General features: G+C 44.8%; 1 protein-coding gene and 1 long non-coding RNA gene across 15 annotated transcripts in view; one reads left to right on the plus strand and one right to left on the minus strand.

Annotated features, from left to right (window-relative positions):
- TMEM86A (transmembrane protein 86A) overlaps window positions 1-17,774 on the plus strand; it is a 116,921-nt gene that overhangs the window by 59,005 nt on the left and 40,142 nt on the right. For 5 of the 14 annotated variants that reach the window (XM_006133445.4, XM_075928122.1, XM_075928123.1 and 2 more), the window contains 2 exons: window positions 428-692; window positions 6,873-17,758. In XM_006133445.4, coding sequence (XP_006133507.3) covers window positions 428-692; window positions 6,873-7,300 — 693 coding nt within the window. In that variant the 3' untranslated portion in view covers window positions 7,301-17,758. Of the gene's footprint in view, window positions 1-427; window positions 693-6,872; window positions 17,759-17,774 lie in introns of those variants that run through there. The other 9 variants (XR_012903657.1, XR_012903656.1, XR_003091248.2 and 6 more) reach the window with 8 other exon arrangements.
- LOC142829234 (uncharacterized) lies at window positions 575-10,770 on the minus strand. Its single transcript, XR_012903664.1, has 3 exons — window positions 10,666-10,770; window positions 1,049-1,138; window positions 575-710 (listed from the first exon to the last, which is right to left on the minus strand). It is a non-coding gene; the product is annotated as an uncharacterized LOC142829234 (long non-coding RNA).

Consider the following 17,774-nt stretch of genomic DNA (forward strand, 5'->3'; position numbering starts at 1 on the left):
TACTGGGCTAGATGGTCCTTTGGTCTGACCCAGTACGGCCGTTCTTATGTAAGTAAATGAGAAGATTTTTACGGGGATTTCAGCATGCTTTGGCTCAGGCCCTCAGTGTTTTGAAGAGGCAATAGTAGCGTATTCCACATTATCTTGCAAAGAAAAGCAAACTCCTTCCTCTCCCACCGCTTCCACTCAAAACCAAACAAATCCTGAACTTTATTTTTGGCACAGGAGAATGGGAGTGAAAAGTGTGTGAAAGTTCAAACAGCTTTTGTCTGCTGCATCAAAGCTGCCAGTCGGAGGGAATCGCTGAATTAGAAAGGAAACAGCCTTTCAAAGTCAACGAGCCCCTTCTACAATGTGCTTTGTTATACTGTAGCCTCTTCTGAGTCTATTGATTTTTTTTTTAAAAAAACCAATTTGTTTCTTTTAGGTGAAGAGTGAAGGCCCCAAGCTGGTGCCCTTTTTTAAAGCCACTTGTGTCTATTTTGTCCTCTGGCTGCCAACTTCCAGCCCTTCCTGGTTCAGTGCCCTCATCAAGTGTCTGCCCATCTTCTGCTTATGGGTTTTTCTGCTGGCTCATGGAATCAATTTCTTAGTCGCACATCGGAGCGCCAGTAGGATCTTAGCAGGGTTAATATTCTCCGCAGTGGGGGATGCCTTCCTCATCTGGCAGGAGCAAGGCTACTTTGTTCATGGTAAGTGATGCACCAGTTCTGCAAGGATTCAATAGCTACCCATTAGTGCGTGATTTGGTGCTGAATTGCTTATTCACAGGGTTTATATATTCTCGCAGTTTTATTTAATGTTTAACCCATTTTCATGGCAATGGGAAGAAATTATCCAGTGCAGTGAAGTTAGAGGGGGCATACCAGGGATGGAAATGACCCATGACCGCCTCTGTAGTCACATTTCAGGAGCCTTGGGGTTGTCTGGTCGCTATGTCATGGGGCTGGCCCAGGAATGATTCTTAGTTTCTGTCCACAATCCCTGGATTGGCAGGGCTTGGGAATGTGGCATAGGCAGAATGCTCAGCTGGAAGAGAAGGAAATACCTCCCATCGTCAGCCGTTAGCAGCCGGCCGGGCTCTGTGCAGTCATCTGATACAAAGATAGCTCCTGGGCTGTGCACTCCTGAGGCCCAACTGTGAAGCAGAGAACAAGTGAAAGGGAAATTTTACCAGGGGAGCATTGAAACGAGGCATGGGCCCTGGTTAGAGTCACTAGCGTGGAACCAGAACCAGGAGGAGAAGCTGGAGTTAGAGTCAGGGGTAGGGTACAGGAGCCGCGCAGGAACCAGGAACAGATGGTCATCTGGAATAAGGAGAATAGGAACCAAGAACAGGCTGGAAGGTAGGAACCAGGAGTCAGGGACATAGGCAGCGTGTGTAGTAGCAGCCAAACAGGAATTCCTCTAGGCACCTCAGACCACTTTCTATGCCTCCTTCTGGCTTAAGTAGCACATCTGAGCCAACAAGTGGGGCTGGACATAAATATCTCCCCCAATCAGGATTTTTGTGGCAGGGCCCTTACTAGAGTTTCACTAATCTCCTTTTCCAATCATTAAAGTGAGCTGCTGGATGGTGACTGTGATGTGAGATCCATGATCCTTCTGTGCCCCTGGGGTAAAAGAGGATGTTAGAAACTGCTGGGCCTTGATCTAAATGGAGATGTGCTGACTTGAGAGTCACAACCTCTCTTGAAAACACAGGTCTTCTAGCACGCTTTGACCAGGTCCCTCTGACCCAAGGCTATTCATCAAATTAAGCTTTCTTGGGATAAAAGGAAGCTCAGTAACTGGTTAACAGGAAACAAGGGGCAGGAATAAATGGTCAGTTTTCACAGCAAAGAGGTAAATAGCAGGGTCTCCCAAGGATCTATACTTGAAACATAAGGCCTGGGGGCTGAATGCAGCTCCTGGCTTGTCTGGATTGGCCCCCAAGACTTGGAGTTCCTCCCTCAGCATTGGGGAACCTGCATTGGCAGTCCAGGCTCTGGTGTGTGAGGGGAATGTGGGGAGTCTCTCTCTCTCTCTCTCTGTGGGTAAGTCTACACTAGCCCCCTAGATTGATCTAGGGAGGCTAATGAGGGCAACTGAAATTGCAAATCAAGCCCGGGATTTAAATATCCTGCGCTTGATTTGCATGTTCCCAACCGGTCGCCATTTTAGAAACTGACCAGCCCAAAGTAACTGCCCACATCTACACGCAGCAGTGAAACGGGATTCCGATTTAAAGCCCCTAAATCAAATTAGCTGGTAAACCTCATTGTAGGAGAAATACCAGCTAATTAAAGTTAGGGCTTTAAATTGGAATCCAGGCTCAACTAAGTTTTTTCCTGCTATGTTCAGGATTTTTGGTGAAAGCATCTGGCAAGCCTAGCAGCCAGCCAGAAGCCTCTCACTCAAGTATGGAGGTTTAAGTGTATTTTTACATTTGCACATGCACACTAAAAAGAGGTACATTTTCTTAAACATGGTTCTCCATGCAGCCCTCCAAAGATGTAGTGGGTGCCACACACTACTTTGGGTGAAACTGGCCAGCTCGAGACCTTTTTACCTGCATCTCAATAATGGCTTGATCTCTCTCTCTCTCACACACACACACCCCCTTTGAAAAGAGGCTGCTTTTTTCAGGACTTGTATCTTTGCAACCTGTCTCAAGTGATTCCAGAGTTGAGTCACTAACCTTACCCTAACCCTTCCTGTGGCACACCAGATTTTGAAGAGGACTTAGAAAGGTTGGCCATTAAACAGAAATTGTTGTTTACTTAATGATTATGGCACTGCTGCACGACTATAATACAGGGATCACCTTAAAACCAGCTTCCTAAATATCTGCACTAGATCTGGGACCCTCTCCCACCCGTTTAACAAATATCGGAAGGGCAGTTGATTCCCCGGTTGAGAACAGTTGGGCTGGGGGATTTGGACACATCTCCATTAAATTTCAATAGGTGTCGAACACTCCTGGATACCTTTGGAAAAAAAGCTCAGCCTTCACATAGTGCTTTTTCCTCACAAGCTGATGTCAAACATTTGCCGATTGAGCTGTCTCAGGAGACTTTAATATTGGAAGATTTGAGTGCCAGCCATTTTCAGACAAAATGTCATGCACCACATTAGTTAATCTTTGAGCAATGCTGAGGGAAAAAAAAATGTAATTTCTCCTTGGCTGTGTCTACATCGGCATCCCTTTCCGGAAAAGGGATGCTAATGAGACACTTCGGAATTGCAAATCCGCGGGAGATTTAAATTTCCCCCGCAGCATTTGCATTTATATGGCTGCCGCCTTTTTCCGGCTCGGGGTTTTTGCCGGAGAAAAGCGCCAGTCTAGACGCGATTTTCTGGAAAATAAGCCCTTTTCCGGAAGATCCCTTATTCCTACTTGAAAGTAGGAATAAGGGATTTCAAGTAGGAATAAGGGATCTTCCGGAAAAGGGCTTATTTTCTGGAAAATCGCTTCTAGACTGGCGCTTTTCTCCGGCAAAAACCCCGAGCCGGAAAAAAGCTGCAGCCATGTAAATGCAAATGCCGCGGGGGAAATTTAAATCTCCCGCGGATTTGCAATTCCGAAGTGTCTCATTAGCATCCCTTTTCCGGAAAGGGATGCCAAAGTAGACACAGCCATCGTGTAAAAATTAATAGGTTGGTGCTTGTTGAAAAAAGCCCTTTAAATTCAAAATGTTGACGGCATTCTTTGTGAAAATATCCACAGAAAAAAAATGCAACTTTTAGTAAACATTTCATTTCTAGCTCTGTTAATATGGCTGTCAGTCTGAAAACCATTTTGGAGCTGGTCTCCCTTGAACAGCTGTTGGTTAGAGGAGTTTGGTAAAGGACGTTTGTGACTTATAGGATGATGAGCTATTCTTGCCATGCTGGGTCTTGTTACTTTGTTTTTATTATTACAGCCAATTAATAGTTGGCTGTTTTCTGACTAGCATCCTATTGCATCTAGCAGATATTTTGTAATTGAAAATACATCTCATTTGATGAGACATTTAAAACTGTATGACATTTCCAGTCTGTTGATACTATCCCTTTGCACTGGTTGCTAGAGACTCACATTTCAGATGAAGGGAAGGAAGGTGTAATACAAGAATCTCATTCGCTTGAGGTGGTGTGGGGGGTTGCAAATGGCCAACTCTCTCCACTGAGGAAGAGACCCAAAGGTAACCAAAGTCAGCTGCTTCCATTGCAGCTGGTCCAGTAAGAAAAGATGAAGAGGAAAAAGGCTGAATTAGTTGGAAATTTGGATTTCCCTCAGATTACACTCTTGCACCTCCCAGTGCTTGGTCTGAGCACAACTTGTAATCCAAGCACCTTTTAATGGAAAATCCATAAACACTGGAAGGCTGTTGAATGTTTGTTCTCCTCCCCTTCTCCTGTCTTTGGTTAGGTGAGGTGGAGCCATTTCCAAATGCTTGATTGAGCTAGTCTGGAAGCGGCCCACCTTCCGTCTGTGACCAATCTCACAATTTATTACAAACCCGTCTCTTTCTTGTCTGTTTCTCCTCTCTTCTACCATTTTCCTTAACAAGGCTAGGACAGAGTTAATGAAGTCATGCTACAAATCCACGTGATCCACTATCTGTCTTTTCTTTTACCGGGGTATTTCTTTTCTATCCTTACTCTTGCTCCCCCACCCCAGTTGTCTCTCTCATCTCTATTCTTCTGCATTTGCTGCCTCTATCCCATGGACATACAGAATCCTGAACCCCAGACCTTCCCAGCAGACGCATTCATCTGAAGAATTGGGTTTTGCCCATGAATTGAGTTTTGCCATGAAAGCTCATGATACTATATACAGGAGGCCCCCGACTGTGACCGCCCGACTTCTGACTCCCACACTTACAACCATTTTGTAAGTGCGGAAAGGGCCGAAAACCCCGACTTATGTCCTTGGCCCGCATTTACAACAGGCGCATGGCACCTGTCGTAAATGATGGTTCGAATTATGACACCCTGACTTGCAACGCTTCCCCAGGAACAGATCGCATTACAAGTTGGGGGCCTCCTGTGTATATTTTTTGTTAGTCTCCAAGGTGCCACAGTACTACTTGTTTTTAAAGTTACAGACTAACATGGCTACCTCTCAGACTATATAATAACCTGACACATTATTCTTTGATTCTCTATTGCTGGCTTATCCACATAAAGCCATTGAGCCTCTTGGAGAAGAAACAACTCCGGGCACCTGTTCTAAAGTATCCTCACATCCCTTTAAAAGTGTGCATGAGATGGTTGTAGTATAAAAAGCGAGAACTAGATCTTTGCTAAATTTCCCTATGCCCGTAATATGTTTAGCTCACTAATGCCATCCTCTTGTTCCTTGAATTAGTCTTGATGCCCTCATCTGTTCTTTTCTCCTCCTCCATTCCCCACATTTCATCCTTCTCCCATCTATTTAGCTGTGAGCTCTCCTGCTCCTCTCTGTCTACCAATTTCATTCTGGGGATGCACCAGCTATCTGAGCTATACATCATTGGCTGGGCAGAGTACAAGATGACACTCCCTAGTGCAGAGGCAGCAGCTCCACCTGTTCGAGTTGTTCTTACAGTGTGCTAAAGCAGACACGCAGTACATACCTCTCGTGGGTGGATTTAATTGCTAAGGAGCTCCTATTCCCCTTGTATCAGGCCATCACAATATAATTTGCAGCCACTGGCCTGCTGACATGCATCTGACAAAGTGGGTCTTTGCCCACGAAAGCTTATGCTCCAACACTTTGGTTAGTCTATAAAGTGCCACAGGACTCCTTGCCACTTTTGGCCTGCTGGGGCACTCCGATTTCCATATTGTCACTGGTTTCATTTATGCATGAAAACTTCTAGCGAAGTTAACAAATCTGTACAAAACAGAATGGAACAGACTTTCAGTGTATGTAGGTCTGTGGGCTGAGGGTGAGAGAAGGGAGCTGAAATTATTTTGGAGCCCATCATGTGTGACTGGCAAGACCAACTAGTAATTAGCACCTGCTGCAACACATGGTGACATTTCTCATCAGATGGACTAGTGCAGAGTGATTAACATATGGGCAATTCATTCCTACACCAATATCTGGGATTTTTCCAGGGTGTTTTTTTTCAAAGGGAAACTTGTTTTATTTTCTCATATCAATTCCATTCTGGCTTCATTTGGTTTCTGCAAGCAGCCATAAAAAACGTTGGCAGGTTATACTGGTTTAATCCCTGAAATATGCCATCTGCTTCCTTCCAGTTATAATTCCGCTAGCAGTAAGTGGAGCTCATGTTTAAATTCCCAGGTCCATCTTATTCCCAGGTTGGAGTTTAAGTCTGGCTAAACAAGGCTGGAGTTTAGAGGTGTTGAAGTCTTTGCTAATTGTTCTCACAACATTGGGACTCCAGCTGGGCTGGGAAAAGTTTCCTTCTAGTTTTGGCACCACTTAGAAATAAAACTCTACAGAGTTGTGCATATTTGTCGTCTCAGATCTGTTCTCCTCCACCCTGAAATTCAAAAGGGGTTAGATCTGAAAGACTGGAGTTTCATTTCTTCCTAACTGATCTGCAGAGTTGGTCGTCTAATAAAGGCAGAGCAGAATTATCTTTAGTGTGATTCTGGTTACTTTGAGACATGACATCTACAGAATGGCCACCTGGGTCATATATTAAAAGTTTCTTTTTTGCATAAAAAGGGATAGGATTTTAAGAGCACTGAACGTTGGCCTAATTCTGTTCCCACTCAATTCACACAGGGATTTTATCACAGGGAGTAGAGTTAAGACAGCACCTTCCCTGTGACCGTTTAATCTGATGTATTCATAAATCTCCGCCCACAAGTCCCTGACTGCGGTGGGTTAATGTGGGTTAGTTATTCCTACTAAAGCTCATTCTTGCTATGTCACTGCCTCTTTCTAGGTCTGCTGATGTTTGCTATCACACACATCCTGTATTCCTCAGCATTTGGGATGAAGCCTTTGGACCTGAAAGCCGGCTTGGTGATGACCCTTGTCTCCAGCTTCTGCTACACCTTTCTGTACGCCTACCTCTCAGGCCCATTCACCTACCTGGTAGCTGTCTACATTGCTTTGATCGGCTTCATGGGGTGGCGCGCCATTGCTGGCGTACAGCTGTGCAACGACCTCTGGACTTGGACCAAGCTTTCGGCCTGTATCGGCGCAGTGCTTTTCATGGTGTCCGATCTGACCATTGCAGTTAACAAGTTCTGCTTTCCAGTGCCCTACTCACGCGCCATTATCATGGCCACTTACTATGCAGCCCAGATGCTCATTGCACTCTCTGCCGTGGAGAGCAGGGATGAAGACGACTTCAGAAAGAGGAATTAGATGGAATGCCAGCAGCCTTGTGAACTGCGCGGATTATAACTGGGGTGCTGTAGCAGCATTAGTCGCTGAGGGGGATTCTCCGTCTCTCAAGGTGCATTGGTGATAGAGATTTTGCTTCGTTGAAGCATTCTTTGTTTTTGTTTTTAAATCTGACTCTCCTTGAATGTAGTTTACGTCAGTGTGGAGACCACATTGGAAAATTTAGACTGAACCTACAGTAGCTTTGACCTTTTCCTCTTGGAAGCTTCAGGAGTCCTCTCTAATGCCACATTGTATTTTTTAATCCTGAAGCTGGCTCTGAATGTTATGGAAGGAGAAGGCTAATTTAAAGAGACTAAATAGGCTCAGAGGCTTGCCTTCTACCCTGGACACCCCTGTCCACATCCCAGCTAAGGCTGACAGGGAGGGGACAGTGAGTTTAGGTGGTGATTACACTAGACCCCATTTACGGACATTACAAAGCCACTACACAGGGCGAAGCAGTCAACAGCCTCTGCTCAAAGAAAGACAATGAGTAGCATGCCAAGAGGATAGGTCATGCAGGTGAGGGCTAAGGGACATTAGTAAGAATTTGGTGGCATGAAAAACTTGTACTGTATCTGGTTCTTCTAACCAGGGCTTTTTTTTGTGAATTCCAAAATTCATGCAACTTCCTATTTAAATGTCCCATGTGAATGCTGCCAAGTAGGTACAATAGTAGGCGACACACTTGCAGCAGCAACAATAGAATGTAATAACCTTCTGAAACAGTCGAGAAAATGGAAAATGAAAGGCATTCTCTACACAGGATGGCTTATGAGGAAAAGAAATATGCCTGTAAGTTAAAGCTAATGAGCAGCTTTCGCATGCAACTTTCAGCATTTGCTATCTTGGCCTAAGGTACTCACGTGGCGGTGTGCTAAGACAGATGATGGAACAATGGGTCTGTCTTTCAACATCAGACCTCACCCCCTTGTCACCGGTAGCTTCTCTGCTGAATTAATGAGCCTCCTGTGTTTTATCTGTAGGTGCTGAGAGCTCTTGAATCAGTGACAATGCTGGGGCCAACCCCAAGGGATGCCAAACCAAAAGCAAAGTATTAAAACACAAAGCATCTATAGCAATGCACACTGGGATATGGCATTCTGTGACCACTGTGAAATTACTCCAGACCCAAGTTCATAGATGACTCATTAGTGTTAATAGGCAATTGTTATTACTGTGAGCATGGCATATTTTCAGGGAAACCTATTTATTCAGTAAGGCCAGTAAGCTTCTCTATATTGGCGTATGTCTACATACTTGACTCTATACATACATGTACAGTAGTATGTCATCTGTAGCCACCATAGGCAACCTGAGCCAGGATATGCTGTGTTTTACACCACTGCTTTGGAGAGATGATTCCTTAGTGGAATGAAGTTTATTTTTCTGGGTTCACATTCTGTCCGCATTCTGGGAAGTGGGAGACTGGAATCTGACACTTTAAGCATTTATTGCTCAGCATTTTCAGCTGCAAATAAGGGAGAATACTCCAATAATGTTTAATACACCTCTTGCACCGGGTACCGATTTCGTCTGTTTGCAGGTAAGGGAAAATGCTAAGCCATCTACGTAGAACAAGTGTCTGTTTTTTGTCAGTCAGTGGCAACGAACCAAGCTTATGCCTATTGCCTTTGCAAAGCCACTTTGGGGCAAAACTATCTGAAAAGAACAATTCTGTACATGCAAACCAGCTCGCCCTTATCTCTCTGAACGTCCTGCAGCCTATAATAAAATCAGAGCCATTAGAGATGGGGAGAACTTATTCCCTATCAATCCAAAATGTTTGGCCAGCTTGTCCTTCCCTTTCCCAAAGCAAGAGTATATCTTACAGTCTAAAGGATTCTAGTGAGGTATTTTTAATTTCACTAATATAATTTTACTTTCCAATATTACCTTCACACTGTTTTTAAATGTACTGTGGGTTGCTCACAAGTGCTGAACTGTTGCTGCTCCTTATTTTGCTTTGAAGCATGACAAATGGACTAAGGCATTTCTTGTGGATATGCATTTAGAATGCACCTATGGGGCTTTTCTCTCCTCTCTCAAATCGGATGGTATCCTGTTAATATTTATTGAGTGGCTTTTCCTTCCACTTCTCAGGCAAGTACTCATGTGAGCCCTCCCTCTGCTTTGAAGGGGACCACGCAGGTGAATAGCTGTTCTTAAATGTGAGCAAAGAGTTGACGAGTGGGTCCTGTCACAGGGTGTTCTACTCACCATGGGGATGTCACCTTCTCCTGGTGGTTCTACCAGACCAGCAGCGCTTTCTGCGGTTGCTCACCACCTCTCTGGCGACAGCCTCTTTCCATTTCCAGGAGCAGCTGCTTTCTTTTTGTGATTCAGCCTTCCAGGCAGGTCACTGAGCCTTCCACAGGCAGCATCAGGCAGTCCTACCCCTCACTGCCCTGACATCTCCTCTCCAGTTGTCTTTGTGTTCACTGCCCTTTGCAACAGCACTCTGCAGTGGTTGGAGAGGAACCCAGGCCCATCTTCTACTCAGGGTTCCACGCCAGGGCTCTGTAGTGAACTGTTAAGGCTTGGCTTTGTATCCCGGACTCCTCCCTACTGTGAGCCTTCTCTGCATTGGGAAGTGGGACAGCAGCTTCCTCCCTGCTGCCTTCTTACCCTCCCGCCAGCCTCCTGGTTTCATAGACGCTCTGGTCATCCCTTCAGAGGTGAGCTTCTTTCTAATTAGCTTCCTCCAGTCTAAATCTCCTGTTTGCAGCCTAATTTTCTGATTGGCCCCACCTGGCCTATTTCAGGACTTAGTGTAGGGAGTCTGTATACCTCAGCACAGGCCCTAGGCAGAGAGTTTCAGTTTTTGCATCTGGGATTCCAGCCCCCGGGCCTGAGGTTTCCCCTGATATAAGGAAACTTGCCCCTTGTTACAATCTAGCTCACAGAGTAGCCCTGAATCCACAGGAGGAAGGCATTAGTTTACATCAGGCATGGGCAATAATATTTGATCGGGAGGCCACTCCAAGATTTTGGAAAGTGGTCTAGGGCTGCAATTTTCTGTGGAGGGGAATGCAGGGTCTGGGATGGAGATTGGGTGCAGAAGGGCACATGGGGTAAGAGACTGGGTGCAGGAGAGGGTGTGAGGTCTTAGAGGGAGTTTGGGTGGAGGAGGGGGTGGTGACCTGGGTCTGGGGATTGGAGTGCAGGGTCAGGGAAGGGGTGTGGGTGCAGGAGAGGATTCTGGCCTAGGGGAGGGGCTCTAAGAAGAGGTGCAAAGTCTCGGAGGGAGTTGTGACCTGGGGAAGAGAGTTTGTCTGGTGACCTAGGGGAGGGAATTGGGGGGCAGGGGTGCCAGAGGTAGGCTCAGGCTGGGAGGTGCTTACCTAAGCTGGCAGGCTGGACTCCATCCCTGCAGCAGCCCCAGGTCACTTGAAACTGCAGGCTTCTTCCCTCCATGTGGCTCTCAGCTCCAAGAAGGGGAAGAGGCTTGTACTGCCCCCAGGGCAATCTCTCAGCTCCTATTGGCTCCAATAGGAGCTGAGAGATTGGCTGGGATCAATTCCTATTGGCCAGCTGTTTCCAGCCTATAGGAGCTAAGGATTGGGCTGGGTGATCACAGGAAGCCTCCCCTTCCCTGCAGAGGAGAGAGCCGCACAGACTGCACAGCTGTGTGTGCGCCTGAGGGTCCGGGCAGGGGGTCTGTGGGCTGGAGCCGGTGGCTTGGTGGGCAAGATCCACCCCCCGGGCCATATTTTGCCCAGCGCTGGTCTATGGCTGTGTCTACATTGGCGGCTTCTTACACAAGAATATCTTGCGCAAGGGTTCTTGTGCAAGAACACGTCCATATTGCCATGTGCGAGCTGTGCTTTTGCACAAGGGCATCCATGGCAGTGTGGACACTCTCTTGCACAAGAAAGCACTGATGGCTGTTTTAGCCATCGGGCTTTCTTGCACAAGAAACACCTGCTGTGCGTCCACACTGCCCTCGTGCGCAAGAGAGCTTACACCTGTTAGAAAAGGGTGTAGCTCTTTTGCAAGAAGCCCTCTCTTACCGCTCCGTACTGTAAATCTTCTTGCGCAAGAGCGGATGAGCAGTGTGGACGCTCTGCAGATTCTTGCGCAAGGACGGCCGTTCTTGTGCAAGAATCCACCAATGTAGACATACCCTACTTGAGCAACTAGCAGTATTAGTAGCAGTGTGAGATTGCACCGTGCTTTCTTTATTGATGTCATTTTCAGTCCCCTCTGTAGCCCTACATAATGGGATTCAGTATGCTGACCAGACATTTCAGCCCTCAGTAGTACCATTTGGGCTCCTAACTTCCATTGAGTTCAATGGGAATTGGGAACCAAAATACCTTTGAGGACTGAGGACCTTCTTTCCAAGGACTCTACATATTTTAGAAAATGTAAGTACCATCACAAAAGGCTGGGTTAACAATAGGGACCCTCCAGAAGCACCTGCTGCATCACAAACATATATCAGCAAGGTTAGCTGCATTCGGCGGGGGGGAGAGGGGAAAGCATCGTAGATAGCACAAGCTCTGGTAATATCCTCTCTAATGCTCTTGCCAGTAATCCTCCACTCAAGGGATTGCTCTGCCAGAGTCACCAGCTCTCGGAGGCATGGGCCATCTCCAGTCATCAGTTTTGCTCATCTCATGGCCCCCAGCTTGGCCCCCCGTGTGGCTTCGCAGATGCACCTGCTGTTACACAGGCCTCTTGTTTGCAAAGCTTCTCCTGTCATGCAGCCAGCTAGAGAAAATGTGCCTGTTCGGTGCTGCAGCTGCCTGCTGGGGCCAGTGCTAGCAGCAGAGGAGTGATTGGCTAATTTAAGCCTTATTTAAATATCCCGCAGACTGTCAATTTGGCATATGGATTCCTCACTTATCCTCTCCAAGGATTTTTTCTCCCTCTTGTAAGAAAGACTGAGAGGGTAAGTAAAGGAGTTAATGGAAACCGGCATTTAATATTATAATCTCCCCCTTTAAGTTAGTAGGGTATCCGCTTCTTCACCCCTACAAAGGCGTATTCTTCAGTTTCCTGAAGAAATCTTAATTATTTTTTTGTAATTTTCTTTTCTTAGGGCTGTGATGCGGATGATGATAGCAAAGGGTTCAGTAGGGGTTTAATAGTCACTTTGACAGTCAGGAGTTACGGTCATCTGAGACAAGACACCGAAAAGGTACTGCTCCTGTTGTGCGCTGGAGGACTCTGAGGGAGTTGAAGGATGCCTGGGGTGTCCCAGGCCCAGGCTGTTACAGAGCATCACCTTGCTCTCCCTTCTGTGTTCCTCTCCACATCTCTTTAAACCACAGCACGTGAACACAACCCTTTTCCAAGCAAGCAAAAGTCTCTCAGGGACGAAGCCAGCTGCTATGGCGGAGGTAGGCAACCTGCGGCTCATCAGGTTTCTATTTGTAGCCCGCAAGACATTTTGTTTTCCTACCTGTATTACTAAAGTGATATGCATGGGGACTGAGGTGCATGCGGATTGCACACAATGTTGCCTGAAAGAGCCGTGCACTCCCTCTGCATCCAGTCAAAGTTCTGCTAGCGTTTGACCGGCACACTACACAAATTCTAGGTACACAAAACAGTTAGCAAAACTACCGTCTGCCGGGAGACCATCTTGGTTATAACAATCTGGTGGCCCCCACGGAGAAGAGGACCTCTCATGTGGTCCACTCACTAGCCTGGATTGTCTATGGCTGTGTTATGGACACAGATTTGACACAGCCAGCTCTAATTCTTCTGATTAAGCCTGTGAAACAATGAACAGTTGCTGATGGGGGGTGGATGTACCACCAATGAAAACAATCTGGGATTTGAAAGGCATTGGGAGAGCACATAAATAGCCACCTGATTCTTTTCCAGTTCCTTCCTTTCCCATTCTCTCTCTTGCCTTTTAAATGTGAAGATATCGTTCTACTTCCCTGCCTTCCTCTCCAAACCCATACATAGACTTTCCCATTAGAAGCAAAATCTTTAAGGAGCATCATCTGTTTTTGGGCATGAGAATGTTGCAGGAAGGGGAGTAAAAGCAGTTTACAGCACATTGGGAGTCAATATTAACTCCTAAGTACAAGAGATACCCAGAACAGGTTGAACCTCTCTAGTCTGGCACCCTTAGGACCTGACCAGCGCCAAACCTGAGAATTTGCTGGACCACAGAAGGTCAATGTTGTGTAGCAGCATTATCAACACTTCCACTGCTTCTTAGGCTCTTAGAGGTAAATCAGAGCTAAATAACAGCACAGAACACGGAGAGCCAGGACTGGTGGCTGCAAAGAAACATTATGGGGTCATGGGAAACTTGGCCACACCCGTGATAATGAAATTCATGCCAAACCATGGATGTTGCTGGAGAAGCGAGTGCTTGACTAGAAAGAGTCAATCTGTAGTTACACACTGGGCACCGGGGTAGTTGCTAAGTGGCCTACTGGCAAAATCCAGTGCCAGAAACTTTTGAACAGTCCCTAAATCTTTTTTTTACTCTGGCATTTGTACCTTGACATTCTGGACCTTGGCTAAGAAATTTGGTCCTTGAAAAAAAAAAGTTGACTACATTACACTCAAAATCCCTTCTGGAAATCTTATGTATTGTTAACTGAGGTTTCACTACAAACCACGTCATCCAATACTGTATTAACCATTAGGTGCCAGCAGATCCATTAGGTCCTTATTCAGGGGGACTAAGAATGTGCTGAGTATACTTGACCTGCCTATATTTTACCATACCCCCCCCCCCCCCCCCTTGAAGCCAGTTGGCCTGATTTTCACCTCTGACCATTTTACACTCTTGTAACTCCATTAGCTAGGCTCGACCATACGAATTCCACTGAAGTCAGTGGCATTACACTGATGATAAACTGGTGTGTTGAGGGCACTTCAGCAGAACCACTCTGGATTTCCACCAGTGAGAGATGAGAAGTGGGTCAAATGAGCCCTTAGGATTTAAAATATAGTTAGAAGGACTTGAAGGCTTTCACTCCCTGCCCCTTTCTAACTTGGTTCTTTATTGGCCTTAGAGGGGAAGGTAGGCAAAACAGCAGATATAAAGTCCCGTGGCAGATGTCTTCTTCTCTATTTTGGGTGCATGGGCATTGCAAATTGCTTGGGTTTGGCAGAGAAAGCTGCTCTTTTATGTGGTGAGGCAGCAGCATTTAGTAGTCTGGTCTGAGCCCAGGACAAGATGTCTACAACTTCTAAGTTCTGAGCTTGGCTTTGACACCAACTCGTTTTGTGGCCCTAGTAAGTAAGCTGGTATGAATTAAAGTCAGTAGAGATTTGCTAGTTTACAGCAGCTGAGAATCTAATCCTGCCCTGGTCTACACTAGGGAGTTATTTCAAAATAACTCCCCTTATTTTGAAATAACAAGCAGAGTGCCCACACTACCAAGCCCATGATTTCGAAATAAGGGGCTGGTTATTTCAAAATAATAACTCCTGCTTTCCATGAGGAATAAAGCTTATTTCAAAATAGCTATTTTTGAAATAGTGGGTGTGTGGACTTTTCATTGCTGCTATTTCGAAATAACTACTCCCTGGGGTCATTCAAAGTAATTACTCCCCAGTGCTACTTGGGCCTCTAGGTAGCATGTCCACATTAAGGGTACAGAGAAGAGCGACAAGAATTGGAAAGGGTACAGAGAAGAGTGACAAGAATGATTAAAGGTCTAGAGAATATGACCTATGAAGCCAGGCTTCATGAACTGGGCTTGTTTAGTTTGGAAAAAAGAAGATTAAGGGGGGACATGATAGCAGTTTTCAAATATCTAAAAGGGTGTCACAAGGAGGAAGGAGAAAATTTGTTCCTCTTGGTTTCTGAGGACAGGACAAGGAGTAATGGGCTTAAAGTGCAGCAAGGGAGGTTTAGATTGGATATCAGGAAAAAATTCCTAACTGTCAGGGTGGTCAAATATTGGAATAAATTGCCAAGGGAGGTGGTGGAATCTCCCTCTCTGGAGATATTTAAGAACAGGTTAGATAGACATCTGTCAGGGATGGTGTAGACGGAGCTTGGTCCTGCCTTGAGGGCAGGGGGCTGGACTCGATGACCTCTCGAGGTCCCTTCCAGTCCTATGATTCTATTATGGGAGCCTGCCTCTGACTAATTTCGAGGCTTTCCCATAGTGTGGACATGCTATTTCAAAATTGTTATTTCGGGAGTTATTATTTTGAAATAATTTCCTAGTGTACACATGCCCGTTGTGTGTCTGTCTTTTTTTTTTGCCCCCTCCCCCCATTTGTGAAATGCTTACCTACCTTGCAGAGGTGGTGTGAGGATTAGCGCATATTTGCACACACTAAGGTGTACAGCGCTAGATAAGTGCTAAGTATTATTATACTATATTATTCAGAATAAAAATACTTAGAAACCTTTAGAAATTCACTTGAAAAAAATGACAAATGCCTTTTAACCTTTCAGTTAGATTTCTGCCTCATAGGGGCAGCAAATGCAAAATAATCATTTGCACAATCTATTAGGGATAAGCCTAACCGAAAACCCTGGCTCCAGACACATCCAAACTTAAATGGAAGGGGTTTTTACAAGTCTGAACTCAGACCCCAAAGTTGAAAATGGTTCTTAGTTTTTCTACAAGTCAGATGCAAAAACACCGCATCCAAATTTTGCAACTCAGGCTCCTCTCTCAATAAGCTATCTAGAATAAGCCTGATCCAGCCAAAACAAAACGTTCTAATTCAGGGGTTCTCAAACTGGGGGTTAACCTTTAGGGGGTTGTGAGGTTATTACATGGGGGAGGATCACAAGCTGTCAGCCTCCACCCCAAAGTCTGCTTCACTGCCACCATTTATAATAGTGTTAAATATAAGAAAGTTATTTTAATTGATAAGTGAGTTGTCACAGTCAGAGGCTTGCTGTGGAAATGGGTTGCCAGTACAGATATTTGAGAACCACTGTTCTAATTCTAGCTTGATTATTGCTGAACTCATTGAAGTTGAAAATGCTGTGGTTCTGGTCACTTTTTCTCATGCAGATTTACTAGATTTTTAAGGCACAAGTTACAAAAGGGTTATTTAATTTTCTTTGCTCACAAATATTAGTGACTTTAAAGCCAGTGGAGAGGGGATGTTCATTTTGAAATTAATTCCTGTCCCACTATGTGTAGGATGTGTATGATTTCCCAGATAAGAATGTGTTTGTGTGAACAGACACTGGATTCCGAACAAACTTCTGAACAGAATTATGACTCTAAAATATTATCGGCTCTCTCCAATGGTTAAATTGGCATAATTCTATTGATTTCAAATCTGGTCCCCAAATGGTAAATTATTTTTCCAATAGCACCCACAATGTGCTAAGTGCTGTACAAACACAAAGGAAAGATGAAGAACTTACACTTTACAAATGGGCATATACCTGTGAAATGGACCATAATTCTCAAGCAGTAAAAAATACATTATTATGAACTCAGAGGCAAATACAATGCAAATTTTTATTGTTTCTTTAAATGTTGGATAGATGCTCCTTTTCTTAGTTTGGAGGATGTTTCGTTGACAATGCATTTTTTTCCTTTTAATGTAAAAAATATGTCTGTATACCTATCGATAGACTAAAATACACAAGAAGTGGCCAGTTGGCTGAAATGCCAACATTTTTAGTGGCTTGTATTATTTCTGTGGTGACACTAAATTGTTGTAGAAACAAGCTCATTGAAAGAAAAGGTGGAGGGAGTACAGGTTTGATGTACTGTGGCTAGTGTTAATTTGCTACTTCAGAAGTCTTGCCTCTAGCGGTAAAAGAGGGGATTTAGGGCCTGCTTTTGCTCCAATGATACATCGCTGGGAGCAGGATTAGGGCCTGTGTTATATTCCTACTGGCAGTAAAATAGAACATCAGAAAATTTAGCACCAATAAAGAAATCACTATTCTGGCAATCTAATTTAAAAAACAAAAACCCTCCCATATTGATTTCTTTGTTGAATCAGGACAAATTAGAAATCCAGGGCCACAACCTGCAGTCCTTACTTGGGGCCGATGAAAGAATAGGCTCATTTCCCAGATAAGGCTGTTCATGGAATATGATGCTATTTGCTGTGAGTAAGCTTGGCAGAATCTCTCCCTGCAGGACAAAATCCCCTTGGGATAAGTGGTAGTTTTGTCTGGGTAAGGACTTCAGTGTCAGGCTACAAGTCCTCCTGCCCTGTTAATCTCAATGAACAGAGCTTCCTTAGTTCTGGTGCATTAAAGGCAAAGCATATTTAAAGATTTAATATATAAATCAAGGAGCTCCTCTCCTCCATTCAATCGCAGCACTTAGCCATGTTTTAAAGTTACTAGCACTTAATCTATTTTGCCATCAATTTAAAGGTCACCACATGCAGTACAGCCACTTGATACAATCTTTGATCCATTTTTATGTTAATTTTAACTATTATTCTGTATCTGTAATATATTTTTCCTCTAATTTCTTGTATGTGTAGTAATAATTAAAATATTAATTTACTTGATATTTTTACTGCATAG

Source organism: Pelodiscus sinensis, chromosome 4 (assembly GCF_049634645.1).
Source record: "Pelodiscus sinensis isolate JC-2024 chromosome 4, ASM4963464v1, whole genome shotgun sequence".
In the NCBI taxonomy this organism is placed as follows: Eukaryota; Metazoa; Chordata; order Testudines; family Trionychidae; genus Pelodiscus; species Pelodiscus sinensis.